Source organism: Kogia breviceps, chromosome 12 (genome assembly GCF_026419965.1).
Source record: "Kogia breviceps isolate mKogBre1 chromosome 12, mKogBre1 haplotype 1, whole genome shotgun sequence".
Classification (NCBI taxonomy): Eukaryota; Metazoa; Chordata; class Mammalia; order Artiodactyla; family Physeteridae; genus Kogia; species Kogia breviceps.
Genome location: NC_081321.1, coordinates 8,507,748 through 8,525,302, shown reverse-complemented (window position 1 = coordinate 8,525,302; position 17,555 = coordinate 8,507,748). Strand labels below are relative to the sequence as shown.

The 17,555-nt window shown below is 37.4% G+C and overlaps 1 protein-coding gene across 2 annotated transcripts in view; it reads left to right on the top strand.

The window, feature by feature from the left end:
• LRP6 (LDL receptor related protein 6) overlaps positions 1 to 17,555 on the top strand; it is a 181,320-nt gene that overhangs the window by 59,193 nt on the left and 104,572 nt on the right. For both annotated transcript variants that reach the window (XM_059082624.2, XM_059082627.2), the window contains one exon: positions 15,830 to 16,027. In XM_059082624.2, coding sequence (XP_058938607.1) covers positions 15,830 to 16,027 — 198 coding nt within the window. The remainder of the gene's footprint in view (positions 1 to 15,829; positions 16,028 to 17,555) is intronic.

The following is a 17,555-nucleotide window of genomic DNA, read 5'->3' as shown; positions in this document are numbered from 1 at the left end:
ATCACCATGTATAGTTAAAATATGATACTAACACAAATAATCAAGGAGAGGGAAAACACGGGAAGCATAGCAGATTTCTTCACAGTTTTGTTTTTTTTTTCTCTCTTTGTATTGGGTTGGCTAAAAAGTCCATTCGGGTTTTTCCATAGGATGTTATGATAGTTCTATCAGGAAATAGATAGTATTGAGTTCTCCAACCTTTTCTTCACTTAAAAGCCTAATCTACTAACCAAAGTAAAACAGAACTGGTTCAGGGATGAGGAAGATGAAGGGTGTGAATTCTGCATGACCCTTTTCTTTTCACTTTCATTAAGTCAGAATTTTTTTCACTGGCTTTAGTCCCAGTGATTTTAGAAACTTTCTCAAAACAAATTTTATGGCAAGAAAATGTTTTTGAGGACCCATGGCTCTTTACAGTTAGATTTTACCTTAACATCTGTCACGTCATGTTCTTAGAATGTGGCATGACTCTTGCTTACACTTTGGGGTTGGCTTGGTTTCATATGCAGCTCTTAATTGTAGTTTATTTTGCCTTGTTACTATAGTCCAACTGCATTCACTGGTAACATCCTTTTTATTTTATTTTATTTACTTTTCTGTCCAATTCTTCCTTAATTTTTTTTTTTTTTTTTTCCGGTATACGGCCCTCTCACTGTTGTGGCCTCTCCCGTTGTGGAGCGCAGGCTCCGGACGCGCAGGCTCAGTGGCCATGGCTCACGGGCCCATGCGCTCCGCGGCACGTGGGATCTTCCCGGACCGGGGCATGAACCCGTGTCCCCTGCATCGGCAGGTGGATTCTCAACCACTGCGCCACCAGGGAAGCCCTCTTCCTTAATTTTTGCACTATTTTTTTTTTTTTTTTGCTACTCTTTTGGCTGGTTCTTTGGATATAGAAGGAAGAACAGTGAGGTCATTGTGCTCATTTCATCTTTATCTGAACTCAGCATGTTGCCCCCTAAACTCTGTCTCTATTCCATATTTTGTTGAATGACACCAATATGGACTTACTCACATTTGCCAGATCGTGCGAGCCATCCCAGTCTGTCCTTTATCTTTCTTCTTCCTCGTTGATCCATCCCTCAATTTTTACCTTCATCAGTTCTCATCTGGAATAGCTGAGAAGTTTTGTGCCTTACTTCTCGTTCTCTAATTTCTTCCCCCTCTAGTCAGTCCCTCAGTATTATCAACAGTGATTTGTAAAAGGATAATCTTTTGTAATTTGTAAAAGGATAATAAGCACTTTACTTTTCTGCTTAATAGTCTTAAGTAACTTCTCATCCCCTTATAGGCTATGCAGTCCAAGCTTCTTAGCACAGCAAAATAGATCCCATCTGTAGGACTTCTTTTGTTGCCTTGTGTCCTCTACAATACACAGTATCCTGCAACTCTACTGATCTTGCTGTTTCTCAAATATGTCATGGCTTGTTATGTCCTTTGCATAGGCTGTGTCTTCTTCCTGGAACACTTTCCCATTTTGGCAACTGCCTAAATAAAAGTATTACTTCCTCTGGTGAACTTTTGTTGAGAACTCTTACATTAACTGGCTTGATTGGGTATCAATTCCCAGTACTCTCATAGCAGCCTGTTCATACTTCTCTTGATATAGTTAATCATTCCTTGCCTAGATTGCAAGTTTCATAAGGACAGTAGTTTTGCCTTGCTTATTTTTGTATTACCATGTCAAGCATGATGCTAAGCTCCTAATAGGTGGTCAGTACATTAAAAAAAATTAAATAGTATTTTGGTAACTTATAAAATATTTGTGTTTTTCTGCTGCCTGTTCCTCTTTCCCTTTCTGTATTAAGTATGTAATGAGTTTTTAGCTTAAAGGTTAATTAAATAACAAATGCAAATGTTCAGTATTTATAGATGAAATTTATTACTTTAAATTTTAAATATTTGAACAAATGAAAATACCAGCAAGCTTCAATTAAAAATTCTAACTTTTTATCAAATTCTCACCTGACAAATATCTCAGTTTCATTTGTTGTAGTTGAAGCCTTTACCTGAGTGTGATCCATGAAGTAACATGACATATTTCTTAGGGTTGAGTACTGGAAGAGTTATTTATTAGCTTTGAGCAGTGGCATGCGTATAATTTTATTTATTACTAAAATTCTTGTTGAGCTGACTAATTCATTTGTGACAACTTTTTATTACACCATAAACTAGACACTGAGTTCTTGTAAGTTTAGTGCTTCTTTAGACAAGCTTAGTGGCAGTTGTGAGACCTATGTAAATTATATTATACAGGAAGGACAACGGTACTTATTTGTTATAACCATTTGATAGTGTACAAATTGCTTATGGTCAGCCCATATGAGTTCTTCATAATTTGTCTACAAACTGTGATAAGTATTATAGCACAGCGAAACAAGCTATAGGAGCACATAGGAGGGAGTAACTCTACTTTGTCTAGGCAAGCTGGGAAAGGCTTCTACAGAAAAAAAGGCTACCTTTGCATTAACTTTAAAAATATTCTCTTGATTCTTATTTGTGTTATAAGCAACTTTTTTGAGATATAATTTATATGCAAAAATATGTATATTTTAGTATTTATAGCTTGATGAGTTTTGATAAATGTGTGTATCTACCATTACCTCTGAAAAATACCCATTTTATCAGATCACTGCAGAAAGCTTACTTAGTCCCTTTCAAGTCAGCTCCTACTTTCACCATGATAACTACTGATCTGACTTCTATCACTATAGATTAATTTTGCTGAATCTAAAACTTCATATAATGGAGTCATTCTGTAGGTACTCTTTTGAGTCTGGGTTCTTTTGTTTACCATTATTTAAAAAAATACATCCTTGTTGTTGAATATGTGAGTAGTTTTTTTGCATTGTTGAGTAGTATTCCATTTTATGAATATACCAGAGTTTGTTTATCATCCTATTGATGGGCATTTGATTTATTTCCAGTTTTTGGTTATTATGAATAAAACTTCTGAGAACTTACATGTATAGATCATTGTGTGGGTATGTTTTTATTTCTCTTGAGTAAATACCTAGAACTAGAATTACTGGTTCATAGGGTTAAGTGTACATTTAATTTTGTAAGAAACTGCCAAACTATTTTCCAAAATGATTATACTAGCAGTGTATGAGAGTTCCAGTTGCTGTATCCTCACCAACACTTGGTGTTGTTGGTCATTTTAATGTTAGCCATTGTAGTGGGTGTGAAGTGATATCTTATTACTGATTTAATTTTCATTTCCCTGATGATTGATGAGATTGAGCATCTTTTTATGTGCCAATTGGCCATTCATGTATCTTTTGTGAAGTATTAAATGATGTCTTCTGCCCATTAAAAAAGTTAAAGTAAAATTTGCACACAGTAAATTTACACTTTTTTTGGGTGGGCAGTTCTGAATTTAGACAAATGCATACATTTGGGTAATCACTACCATAATTAAAATATAGAATAATTCCACGACCCCCCAAAATATATTCTTGGCTTTTTGTTATCAACCTTTCCCTCCACCTGCAGCTCTAGGTAACCACTGATCTGTTTTCTGACTCTATACAGTTTTGTTTTTTCCAGAATGTAACAAATGGAATCACGTGTAGTGTTTGAATCCAGCTTCTTTCTCTTACTGTAAAGCGTTTGAAGTTTACATGTGTTTATTGTGTATGTCAGTGGTTCTATTTTTCCCTAAAAATATAAACATTTATTAAATTATAACACAGATACAGAAAATGTGCAAATCATATATATATAAAGCAAATTAAGTTTATAAATGTGAACACACCGATGTGAGCAGCATATAGATAAGAAAACAGTACAATACCAGTATTCTAGAAGTCCCCTCATGCTCTACTCCTTCCCCCAGAAGTAACCATTATTCTGACTTCTAACAGCTAAAATAGTTTTCCTTTTTTTTTGTACTTTTATTTTTATTACACTGGTTCTTTTTATTAAAGTATTCTGTTGTTCGAATGTACCATAGTTTGTTTATCCATTCCCCATTTCAAGAATATTCAGTAGTTTTTAGTGACTGTGAATACATCTGCTATAGACATTTTCATACAGGTTTTTTTGTGAATACATATTTAATTTCTCTTGAGTAAATACCTGGGAGTGGGGTTACTAGATCTTATGGGAATGTTTAACGTAAGAAACTGCCAAACGGTTCTCCAATGTAGATGTGCCATTTTGCATTAACACTAGCAGTGTACAAGAGTTTCAGTTGTGCTGCATCTTTGCTAGTACTTTATACTGTCCATTTTTTAAAGTTTAGCCATCTTTTACTAGATCTGTAGTGATATCTCACTATAGTTTTAATTTTCATTTCCGTGAAGAATAATTAGGTTGACTATCTTTTTGTATGCTTATTTGCCATTTGTATGTCGTCTTTTGTTGATGTGTCTGTTCAGATCTTTTGCCCAGTTTTTAATTGGGTTGTCTTTTGTTGAGTTTTAGGAGTTCTTCATACATTATAGATATAAGTCCTTTGTCAGACATATATAATGTACTATAACAGATTGAACGCAGAAAGCTCAGATTTTGTTATTGGCAACAAATTGAAGTGACAAGGTCATTTCATGTATTTCCAAGAAAGTATCTGCCTGATACCTAAGTTTTATTAACCATAATTTGTCATTCTTTTTTTTTTTTTAAAGTAAAAACGGTGTTCCACGAAAAAAGCAGCTAGCTCAGTTGGCCAAGTGCTTTTTCTCAAGACAACCATTCTACATTCATATGCAGCATAAGTACTTTCTCTGTAGATCCTGTTTTGTCACACAGAATATTAAATGTGTAATCAAAGATCAAGCTCTAATGAAATTAATTTTCTGCCTTACCAATGTCAGTGTTCTTTGAGACTGACTTTCCGTTTGTATTTGGTGAGGAAGAAATATAGTGACTATTAGTACAGTTAGTTGCCACTCCCTGCAGTCTTACCCACCATTGCTTTTGGACTATCAGTGCAAATATCAGCACAGGTAGGTAGTTCAGGGTAATCTGTGCAATTCAAAAAAGTTATTCAACACTTCGAATATTTCAGCACCACTTACATTTATTGTTGTAAACATTCACATAGAAGATCTTTGATGATTTAGTTGGTACTGACACCTGATGAACAAACAAAGCAGTGAGTCCGGCCATATCCTTAAATTTAGTCATATATAAGGCAAAAGCACAGTTTCTTAGATGACATTAACTTCCATCGTCATGTTTGCAGCTAAATTTTAAATTTTGTGTTAGTGTAGCTTTAGAAATTGGCGGCACTATGATTTCTTTTACTGGCTTTTCCTCTGGGAGGAATTCAGTAATGTTAACTGGAGAAAGCTTTATGAGTCTCTGTTTTTGTGATTTTTCTCCAGCTGGAAAGCTGTAATAAACATTGTTTGGCTTTTAATGAGGTCATATTTACATTTAAACTATGCAATTCATTTTTCTTTAAACTCTGAATGATTGTCTCAATGCCTCAGCTTAACTGGAACCATAATACTATTCACAAAAAGATAACATGTATAAGCCAATGGAAAGATTGTTTTTGTAATACTTTTTCATTTACAGTTTTGCTCAGGGTCATGGAGTAGATTTCATCCCTTCTTATAGTCAGAGAACTCTCTCTGACAGATCAGTATCATCTTTTTTAACATCTTTAAATGTAGGCAAGTACAGCTGTGTGTTGAAGGAAGTGAGTTTTCTCATCTCTCCTTTTTAAGCCAATGTTCCATTCTTAAATACAAGACAAATATAAGTAAATTTTCTTTATTTTAAAATAGAATACTAGTAAATTTCAAAATTAAAACAGTGTAAAATAAAAAATTAAAGTTAAGAAATATTGTAAAACAAAGCAGTATATTTGCTCCTTGATGTGTTTTTGCTCTGGGCACAGTAAAATTTCAGGACTTCAAAAGAAACAAGTTTTTAGATGATAATGAGGTAGAGAGATTATAGCAGATATAATCAAAGGTAGCTAGTAAGAGTGCAAAAGTGCTGTGAACTGAGTTAATCTCGGAACATGTGTATAGTTATTTCCAAAACCTGCTACCTTAGAAGCTTATGGAAAATATAATAGGTATACATTCCATGAGCCATCAGGGTGAAGTCATCACCACACCTTATATATGTATCCATGAAAAACCTCCAGGATGAAAGTGAAAAAGGCTAAATAAATACATAAAACTTAGCAATATTATGAAAACAGTTTTGACCCTGTAGACCTCCTGAAAGGATTCCTAAGATCTCCAGAGATCTTTAAAAAAACAAACAAACTTATTTATTTATTTATGGTTGTGTTGGGTCTTCGTTGCTGTGCGCGGGCTTTCTCTAGTTGCGGAGAGCAGGGGCTACTCTTCATTGCGGCGTGCAGGCTTAGGTGGCTTCTCTTGTTGCGGAGCATGGACTCTAGGTGCGTGGGCTTCAGTAGTTGTGGCACGCGGGCTCAGTAGTTGTGGTGCATGGGCTTAGTTGCTCCACGGCACGTGGGATCTTCCCAGACCAGGGCTCGAACCCGTGTCCCCTGCATTGTCAGGCGGATTCTTAACCACTGAGCCACCAGGGAAGTCTGTCCAGGGACCTTTGGATCACACTTTGAGAACCACTGCCCTAGGGTGTGGTCTGGATTCGGCCCTTTGAGGTGTCTCAGCTGAATGTCCAGGGTGGTGTTGATGCTCTTTATTCTGTCTTGGCAGAACATGTAAGACCACCCGCATTGCTTGACTTCTGGCATTTTAGTTCTGTTCTCAACCTGATAATCCTTGAGGATCCTGTGTGTGCACAGCCTGGTTCTTGGTCCAAGGACTCATGGGGATCCACCGTGAGTCCCCGCCCACCACACCAATGTAACTTTCTCCTCTTTGGGGCCCTGCAGATTCCAGCCTTTTCTTGGCCCCAAGTTCTCTCTGCCTCCTTAAGCTTGTTGACACCACTGTTCTAATTTCAGTCTCAGCTTTCCACACTTTGGTCGGGGAGTTGTCACCAGGTTGAGTCAGGGTGATTGTTGGAGCTCACCTGGTGAGTTTCCTTTGTCACGTGGTTTGTGGTCTTGTGCTGCCTTATTTTCAGTTTCTAGAAAAGCTGCCTCATATTTTGTTTAATTTTATGATTATTTATAGCTATCTCAGAAGTTAATGTGTAATAGCTACAGTTCTGTGAGTTAATTATTGATGGTGGCTATTAGCTTTTTAAATTAGGATGGAGTAAAATAGTGTGTGCGAAAACATAGGGACAAAAAACTCGGGGTGTCTTTTGGGAAGAGCATGTAGTCGCTGTGTTTAGAGTAGGGTCAGCAAAGGCAGGCCTGCATTAGCTCATTCCCCCGGGGTTCTTAGTAGAAGTCATTAACCAAAAATCACTGAGTTTCCCTCCACAGCTCTGACTCGGCTTCACAGCCTTTATGAACAGAATACCATACCAGGTCACTGATGGTTGGCTGTTAGGGGAAGGAAACCGTTTGTCAGCTTGGGGCTCTAACCAATTCAAGGTAGGGAACACTAGGTGATGAAACTAGGAAATTAAGCTAGGCCTAAAGAAAGGTCCTGACCCTTTATAGAAAAGAATATTTCTCTTATATTATTCTGCTACCATTGCCCATTTGCTTTAGTTGTCGCCGCCTCATCCTTTCTCACTTGGAAAAATTGAAATAGATCCCTAACTGGTATCTGTGTTTTTCTTCATTTAAATCCAGTAAGCTGCCAGTGCAAGTCTGACCATGTCATCCCTCCCCCGCTAAATGATCCAACTTAGCAATGGTTTCCCAAATACCTACAGTGTCAAGTTTAAGCTCCTGAGTACAGGTGTACGGCTCTTTGTGAGATTTGATGCCTTTGTTCGCTAGCCTGATCTCAAACCTTTCATTTTATGATGTAATAATATTGGAATGCATATAGTACCTTTTACACACAGTTTGTGCCTCAGTGTAGTATTTTCTCCTCATTTCTTGTAAACCAGCCTGCTCCTCCTTCAGGGTGCAACTCAGGTGTCATTATCTCTGGTTGGACTCATAGCCCCTCTTCGGTTGCTATCGGAGCAGTGAGGTCACACTTCTTACCTCTCTTATACCTCTATTATATTTGAAAACTGTCTCTTCTGAAAACTGCTTGAATGCCAGAACCATACCTCAAGGGATGTTTGTCACTTGGTAGGTACTCAGTGTTAGTCTAGCTGCATTGAAGTGAACTGATGAAAATGAAGTAATGGTTAATCCAAGAAAAAGCTTTTCCTACGGAGGAAAATTTGACAAACACCAAAACGTGCAACACCATACAAAGCCATAACTATACAAAGCAATCTTAATAATTAGTATATAAATTACAGTTCTTTTGTGACGTTTAAAATTTTTTGTCAAGACATTAAAAATTATTACTATCTGCTGTAAATGTATAGGGAAATGGAGAAACAGTAAAACTAGTATTTATTTATATACTATAATTTAAAACATTAGAAATATTATTAAAAGTAGTTTGAGCAGTGTGCTGCTGTCTTCTCATTGTATAACTTACTATATGGAACAAACATCTTTTCTGTGCCTTGGTGAATTGTCCTATTCCTTTCTGTGTTTGGATCAAGCTTTCAGAATATTTAGGCTTTTTTGTTTTCAGTGTTGTGGATTACCTGAGGGAGTCCCTTCAGTGTGAAGTCTTTGCCGGCATCACTCTGGGGTGGCTTTATCCTTTTTGTCGCAACCACTTTCCTCGTTTATGTTGATAAGTTGGCCTTGACTGAGTTCTCCTGGCTGCATATCTGTGTAGAGTCTTGAATGGCAGTGGTGTCGACGTTCCCATGGTCAGCTGTTTCTTCTATAATTCCATTTATGTTCAATTCAGATTTCATTTCCTGTGTTACTGCTTTTCATTTCTTTGCTGCACCTTCATCTTTCCTGGCCAGTTTCCTTTCGATAGTTCATTGTCATAAAATGTTACATGGGTTTATCAGTACAAGGAGGCAACACAGCTATACACTTTGCTGTCTGTGTGTGAGCTGAATAGCAGATGGGCGGAGGCCAATCATAGACTTTGAAAGAGGGATGTGATTGATCACTGATCATCAAACACACCTGTCATTTACATTGTGAATTGTGGAGCTGGCAGTGAAATTGGTACTTTGTGTACTTACAGTTCCTATACCATGGTAAGTGAAATTTGACCATGTTGAGCGGGGACTGATGTTATTTAACTAAACTGTGGTAACTGAAGTTCACACGTATTGGAACCATGCAGAGCCATGACTGTCTGTACAAAATTTAAAACAAGATATTGGAAGGAGCCTGTATGAGGGATTCTGAAGTTTGCTTATGCTTTATTTATGGTAAATGTGCTACATGATATATGCATTTAACAATTAAAGATAGTTTGAGAAATTGTGTATTTTGGTAGAGATAGGGTTTAAATTTCAATTTTGTTTGAAGAAAGCTTCTACATGATTTTGTCATTTTTAGGTGGTTCTTTGCCCATATGCATAAGACTACATCTCAACCAAGCACTTAATTTATGGGAATAATAGCTGATTGGGAAAAGATAAACAAAGATACTCAGCTTATCTTCCCAACCCCTCTTTTTCCTACTCATTATAGAGATCCAAAACAGTGAAAGGACTCACAGTTAAAAGTGAAAAAATTTAGACCAGCACAAGCAACAAAAGCAAAAATCAACAGTGGGACTACATCATACTAAAAAATTTCTGCACAGCAAAGGAAACTGTCCCCCCCAAACAAAACAAAACTTACAGAATGGGAGAAAATATTTGCAAACCATATATCAGATAAGGGTTAATATCCAAAATATATAAAGAACTCATACAACTTAAAAAACAATCCAATTTAAAAAAAATGGGCAGAGGAACTAAATAGATCTTTTTCAAAAGAAGTCATCCTAATGGCCACTAGCTACATGAAAAGATGCTGCATATTGCTAATCATCAGGGATGTGCCAAGAAAAACCACAATGAGATATCACCTCTCACCTGTTAGAATGGTTATCATCAAGAAGACAAGAGGTAGGTGTTGGCGAGGGTGTGGAGATACGGGAATCCTTGTACACTGTTGATGGGCATGTAAATTGGTTCAGTTACTATGGAAACCAGTATGGAGGTCTTCAAAAAAATTACAAATAGAACTGCCATATGATCCAGCAATTCCACTGCTGGATATACAGTTGAGCCTTGAACAACACAGGGGTTAGGGATGCCGACCCTCCATGCAGTTGAAAATCCACATGTAACTTACAGTTGGCCCTCTGTACACATGTGGTTGCTCTGTATCCAAGGATCCACATCCAAGGATTCAGCCGACCATGGATTGTGTGGTACTGTAGTATTTATTGTTGAAAAAAAATTCACATATACATGGACCCGTGCAGTTCCAATTTCTGTTGTTGGAAATGAAAACAGGAGTTTGAAGAGATACATGTACTCCTATGTTCATTGCAACTTTATTCACAACAGCTAAGATACAGAAACAACCTAAGTGTTCTTCAGTGATGAATGGATAAAGAAGTTGTAGTATATATACAATGGAATATTAGCCATTGAGAAAGAAGGAAATCTGCCATTTGTGGTAACATAGGGGGGCCTTGAGGGCATTATGCTAAGTGAGATAATCAAAGAAAGACAAATATTGTATAATACCATTTAGATGTGGGCTCTAGAAAAGCCAGACTTATAAAAGCAGAGTAGAATAGTGGTTACCAGAAGGTGGGGGCTGGAGGAATTGGAGATGTGTTGTTTAAGGGTACAAACTTAGAACTAGTAGATAAATAAGTCCTTGAGATCTAATGTACCACATAGTGATTATAGTAAACCATACTGTATTATAAACTTCAAAGTTGCTAAGAGACTAGATCTTAATTGTTCCCACTGCACAAAAGAAATGATAAGTATGTGATGTAGTAGGGGTGTTAGCTAATGCTGTGATGGTAATGATATTTCAATATATAAATCTGTATCAAACCAATATGTTGTACATCTTAAACATACGTGATGTTATATGTCAATTATACTTCAATTTGAAAAAAGATAAAAGTATTAGGCCAGGAAGACCTTGGACTTGGATTGTACAATAATAAAAGAACAAAAGGTGTATGGGTTGATTTAATATTTTGTCATTGGTTGCTCTCTTTTTAAAACTTTTCTTGTGGTGAGAGATCTAAATTCTTATCATAAATTCATTCCAGCTTTCTTAATTTTTAACGTTGTGAAAAATAAACCAGAGGTGAGCTGTTAGCTAGAACGTTGCTAAAATATTTACTGATAGAATGACCTATAAACAGTTGTCACTCAGCCAACTCAGACATGACATTAGCATGTCAAACTACATAATGAAACGCTGCCACCAAATTCAGTCTGTGATCACTGGAAATCTCTAGTCAGTTTCTCTGCCAGCTTATTCTTCAAATGTATTATTTCTTTTCTGCTGGCTGTTGTAGACAAGAGTTCTTTCATGTAATAGCATTATTAAGAATGAGGTATTTGTGTGCCTCAGCAAAAGGAATACTTTACCAAATCAGAAGATGGAAAGTTTATCCCTCATTTACTTTTAAAAATCTTGTCCTCATCCAGAAATTGCATGAAACATAAATGTGTAAGTTAGAGGTGATAAACAATAAACATTAAGCAAATAATTATATTGGTAGTTGTAATGCTATGAATATAAGGTAGTCTGAGAGCTTATGAGGGACTGTATAACCTAATTTGGGATTTAAGGGAAGGCCTCGTAGAGGAAACACAATTTAAGTGGAACTCTGAAAGAGGAAGATAATAGGTAGAGGGAAAGCCCTATACTGCCAGGGAGTGTGGTACCCGGCATATAATAAATGAGGTGAAGAGTGGCATTAATTGAAGCTGAAGAGATGGGTAGGAGCCAGATAGTATAGAGTTAAAGATTATGTTAATGATTTTGCTCTTCATTCTAAAAGTGAGAAGCCATAAACAAGGGATTTATGACATAAACAGCAGTAGCTAAAGCATATATAGAGCTTCTACGTGCTTTGCATATATTAACTGCTTTAATTCTTGCAGAAACCCTATGAAGTAGATCTGTTTTGAATCTTCATTTTATAAGGAATATGAGGGACAGAGAGGTGAAGTAACTCGCTCAAGATCACGTGTCTGGGAAGTGGCAGAACTGAGCTCTGGAATCTGTGCTCTAAATCACCGCTACACTATCTTATAATCCAACTTTACCACACTTAAAGGACTTGTAATTATAAATTATACAATTTATAATTGAACTGTTACAACAAAAGAACATTTCTCTGTTACGGTGATATCCTAAATACAACATTCATACCAGTAGGTGGTATGTGGTTGAACATCTTTTATTTTAATAGCTGTGTATTTATTTTGATGTATATTAATATTTACCTCTTTTTTTTTTTTTTTTTTGCGGTACGCGGGCCTCTCACTGCCGTGGCCTCTCCTGTTGTGGAGCACAGGCTCCGGACGCGCAGGCTCAGCGGCCATGGCTCACGGGCCCAGCTGCTCCGCGGCATGTGGGATCCTCCCGGACCAGGGTACGAACCCGCGTCCCTTGCACCGGCAGGCGGACTCTCAACCACTGTGCCACCAGGGAAGCCTCAATATTTACCTCTTTTAAGGCATCACTTTTTGGCCAGAGACCTAGAAATCAGCCTCAGTTCCTGCTCTTCCCTCACTCCTCAAGCCAAGTCCTGTCAGTTTTTCCTTCCCAAATAGCTGTTGGTTTTGCCCTCAATTTCTTTTTTGAATGGAATCTTTAATCCATTTATATTTTAATGTTGTTATTTATTTGTGTAGTCATGTTTGTCATTTTGTTTTCCTTATGTCTTGTTTTTCTTGTTACTTTGCCTCAACTTAACTGCCTCCGTTTTTATTAAGATGTTTTCTAATCATTTTAATTCCTTTGTTGAATTCTTAACTATAATTTTTTAGGTATTTTCTTAGTATTTGTTGTAGGGATTATAATATCTATTTTAATTTTAATATCTAATATTTAATTTTTAATATCTATTTTAATCACAATGGACTTCAGATTAATGCTAATTTAATTCCAATAAAATATGGAAACTTTGCTCCAGTATTGATCTATGTTTTTCCTTGTCCGTTTTGCTACTGTTGTCATATATTATGTTTCTGTATGTTATAAAACACTAATGCTTAACTGTGTCATAATAATCACTTCAAGCAGTCTTTTTTTTTTTTTTTGCTGCGTTGGGTCTTCGTTGCTGGGGCACGGGCTTTCTCTAGTTGTGGCGAGCAGGGGCTACTCTTGGTTGCGGTGCACGGGCTTCTCATCGTGGTGGCTTCTCTTGTTGCGGAGCATGGGCTCTAGGCATGTGAGCTTCAATATTTGCGGGACACGGGCTCAGTAGTTGTGGCTCGCGGGCTCTAGAGCGCAGGCTCAGTAGTTAGTTGTGGCGCACGGGCTTAGTTGCTCCGTGGCATGTGGGATCTTCCTGGACCAGGGCTCGAACCCCTGTTCCCTGCATTGGCAGGTGGATTCTTAACCACTGCGCCACCAGGGAAGTTCCTTTTTTAGTCTTTAGTAAGGTTATTTTATATATAAGACACTTTGGGAACTGGGAAGTCTTGCATTTTTTAAAGACGCTAAGAGAATAACAGAAAGAATGTATAAGCCTTTTACATTAACCTGCATATTACCATTTCTGGTACTCTTGATTTCTTCTTGTGACTTTAGTTTGTGCTGTAACTTGCCTCAATTTTGCTTCCCTTTTCCCTTCTTAATGCTACCATTTCCATATATATAACACCTTTGTATGTTAAAAGCCCAATAAAACAAGTTTATAATTACTTTTTGTGCAGTTGTCTTTTTAATCCATTAAGAGAAGAAAAGGGAAAAATATATTTGTACTGTCTTTTATAATTACCTACATAATTATCTGTATGAGTACTGTGTGCTTCTTCATGTGGATTTGAGTTAACATCTAGGTCACTTCTTTTTTGCCTGAAGAATATCATTGGTATCTCTTGTAAGACAGATCTACATGCCACAAATTCTCTCACTTTGTTTATCTGGCAATGTCTTTATTTCACCTTAACTTTGGAAAGATAGTTTTGCTGTATGTAGGATTCTTGGTTGACATTTTAATTTCTTTTAGCACTTTTAGTGTGTCATCCTACTGCTTTCTGCCCTCCGTTGTTCTGATAATAAATCAGCTCTTAGTTATATTGTGGTTTCTTTGCAAGTGATGAGTTGTATTTCTTAGTGCTCTCGATTTCTTTATCTTTCAACAGTTTAACTGATGTGTATAGTTGTATATCTCTGTGTTTATCATACTTGGAATTTATTAAATCTCATGGATGTATGGGCTATATTTTAAAAATCAAATTAGGGAAGTTTTTGGTCATGATTTATTTGATTAGTACATTTCTATTATAGAATTTGACATGCTGTCAAATTTTGCCAGGTTTCCCAATAATGTCTTTGTATCATATTCCCCAACTGATCAGTACAGAATCATACACTTTATATAGTTACTGTGTCTCTCTTTATTTATTTTTCTTTATTTTTTTTTTTGGCTGCGTTGGGTCTTAGTTGCAGCACGCGGAATCTTTTTGTGGAGGCGTGCGGGATTTTTTTTGTTACTGCGTGGTCTGCTGGAGCTTCTCTCTAGTTGTGGCTTGTGGGTTTTCTCTTCTCTAGTTGTGGCACGTGGGCTCTGTAGTTTGTGGCATGTGGGCTTAGTTGCCCCGCGGCATGTGGAATCTTAGTTCCCCGACCAGGGATCGAACCCGCATCCCCTGCATTGGAGGTGGATTCTTTACCACTGAACCACCAGGGAAGTCCCTTACTGTGTCTCTTTATTTTCCTCCTACCTAGCTTAGTTCATCTGCCTTCTTTGACTTTTATGACATTGATATTTTCAAAGGCGATTGTTTTGTAGAACGTTCTTTAGTTTGGTACTCTCTCTTTCCTTAATAATTTTATTCAGGTTATGCATTTTTGGGCAGAAATAATATGTAAGAGAATATACATAAAAGAGATGGTATGGGAGCTTCCCTGGTGGCACAGTGGTTGAGAGTCCACCTGCCGATGCAGGGGACGTGGGTTCATGCCCCGGTCCGGGAAGATCCCACATGCCGCGGGGTGGCTGGGCCCGTGAGCCATGGCCGCTGAGCCTGCGTCTCCGGAGCCTGTGCTCCGCAATAGGAGAGGCCACAACAGTGAGAGAAGCCTGCGTACCACCCCCCCAAAAAAAAAGAAAAAAAAAAAAAAGAATCCACCTTTGAACATGGGTTCAAGCCCTGGTCCAGGAAGATCCCACATGCTGCAGAGCAACTAAGCCCATGCGCCACAACTACTGAAGCCCACGCGCCTAGAACCTTGCTCCCAACAAGAGGACCCACCACAATGAGAAGCCCGCACACCACAACAGAGAAAAGCCCGTGTGCAGCAATGAAGACCCAACGCAGCCAAAAATAAAATAAATAAAATAAATAAAATAAATAAATTTATATATTAAAAAAGATGGAATGTTCTTCCCAGCATATCACATATATGATGCCAGTGTTCATGATGATGCTGTTAATTTAGATGATGTGGATAAGGTGGTGTCCACCAAGTTTATTTTCTCTAAAGTTACCATTTTCCCCTTTGTCATTAATAAGTAATTTGTGGGGAGATACATTGAGACAGTGTAAGGTATCCTTTTTGCCAAAGAAACTTTGATCAGATGGTTTTTGCGTCCTGGATGATGCTTGTCTTGAATCAGTTATTACCATCATGGTGGCAAAAAGATAGATGATTAAAATTTCAATAACAGTTTCTAGGAGTTTCAGTTTTAGTGTTCCTGAGAGAGCTTTCTTTATCCAATAGTGACAATTATAAGATACTTGGTGGTTAAGCTGCTTATGTCATGGGTTTATTTTTCATGATTTTTAGGTTCATGTACTGGACAGATTGGGGAGAAGTACCAAAGATAGAACGTGCTGGAATGGATGGTTCAAGTCGCTTCATTATAATAAACACTGAAATTTACTGGCCAAATGGACTGACTTTGGATTATGAGGAACGGAAGCTTTATTGGGCAGACGCAAAACTTAATTTCATCCACAGATCAAATCTGGATGGAACAAATCGGTAAGATTGCCTTATAAATTTATTTTTAAACTTTAAGTCAACTCCATGATATCTTGATGTAGTAATCAAATTATAAAGCCTAATTTTATTAAGAAGTTAAAATATTATTGGCTTAAGTGTCAAAGGGGAAGAGGAATAGATTTTTAGTTTGCTTTTTAAAAAGGTAACGACATTTCTCATCTATCTTGGTGGCACTTAGAATTTATGGGTTGTATTTTTTCCTTCTTTACTCTGAGCTAATTTAGTTCTGCAGTGGTTCTCAACCAGGGATAGTGCTTCTATTCTCTTCCAGAGTGTTTGGAAATGTGTGGAGAATTTTGGTTAACACTGGGATTGGGGGTACTACTAGCATTTTAGTTCCTAGGGGGCCAGGGATGCTAAACGTTCTGTAATGTGCTGGGCACCTAATGTGACAAAGAGTCATCCTGTTCAGACTTACCCACTTCCCAGGTGCTGTGTGTGGAAGCTCATTTGATAAATCTGTAGACCAGGACAGGGTTGGCCAACTTTTTCTGTGAAGGGCCAGATCGTAAATATTTTAGGCTTTGTGGGCCATGTCTCTGTTGCAGCTATTTACCTCTGCTGTTGTGGTGTGAAAGAACCTATATATAATACCTAAGGGAATGGGCATGGTTGTATTCCAGTAAAACTTTTTTTGAGCCAGTGGATTCTAGTTTGCTGACCCCTAGACCAGGAGAAAACCTACTGCATGTATGCTATACCCCAGTATTCACAGAAGACAAAGTTATGGTACATAAACATGGAATTTCTATTCAGATCATGTTCAGGTTTAAAAAGAAAATTTTATTGAAGTATAGTTGACTTACAATGTTGTGTATGTTCAGATTTTTAAAAAAAATTATTTATTTAGGCTGCGTTGGGTCTTCATTGCTGTGTGTAGTCTTTCTCTAGTTGTGGCAAGTGGGCTTATCATTCTGGTCGCTTCCCTTGTTGCAGAGCATGGGCTCTAGGCATGTGGGCTTCAGCAGTTGTGGCATGTGGGCTCAGTAGTTGTGGCACACAGGCTTAGTTGCTCCATGGCATGTGCGATCTTCCCGGACCAGGGCTCAAACCCGTGTCCCTTGCATTGGCAGGCAGATTCTTAACCACTGTGCCACCAGGGAAGTCCTGTTCAGATTTTTAAAAACACTTTATATTCTTGTGTTTGGAAGATTATTTAGGTTTCTAGTGGTCTCATTCTAAGACCTGAATAGAAGCAGGGAGCCTTAGGTAGTTGAAGGAATTTTTCAAAGTATACACATTTGTAACTTATCTGAAATATGAGTCAGGAATCATTTATAAGTGTTGAAAACCAGGAAAGATTTAAAGAATATATTAAAGTGAACTTTATAAAATCATGGAGTGAGAGAATTTTTTTGCCTTGTTGCAGAAGAGAATGAAATGACTCACAACAGGATGGTTTAAAAATAATTAGAAATAAGTGTCAAAAAAAAGTGATAAGTGTATGATGAATATAACAGCATAATTGCTATGTTTGAACTTCAAATTTGTCTTTGAGAGGGATACT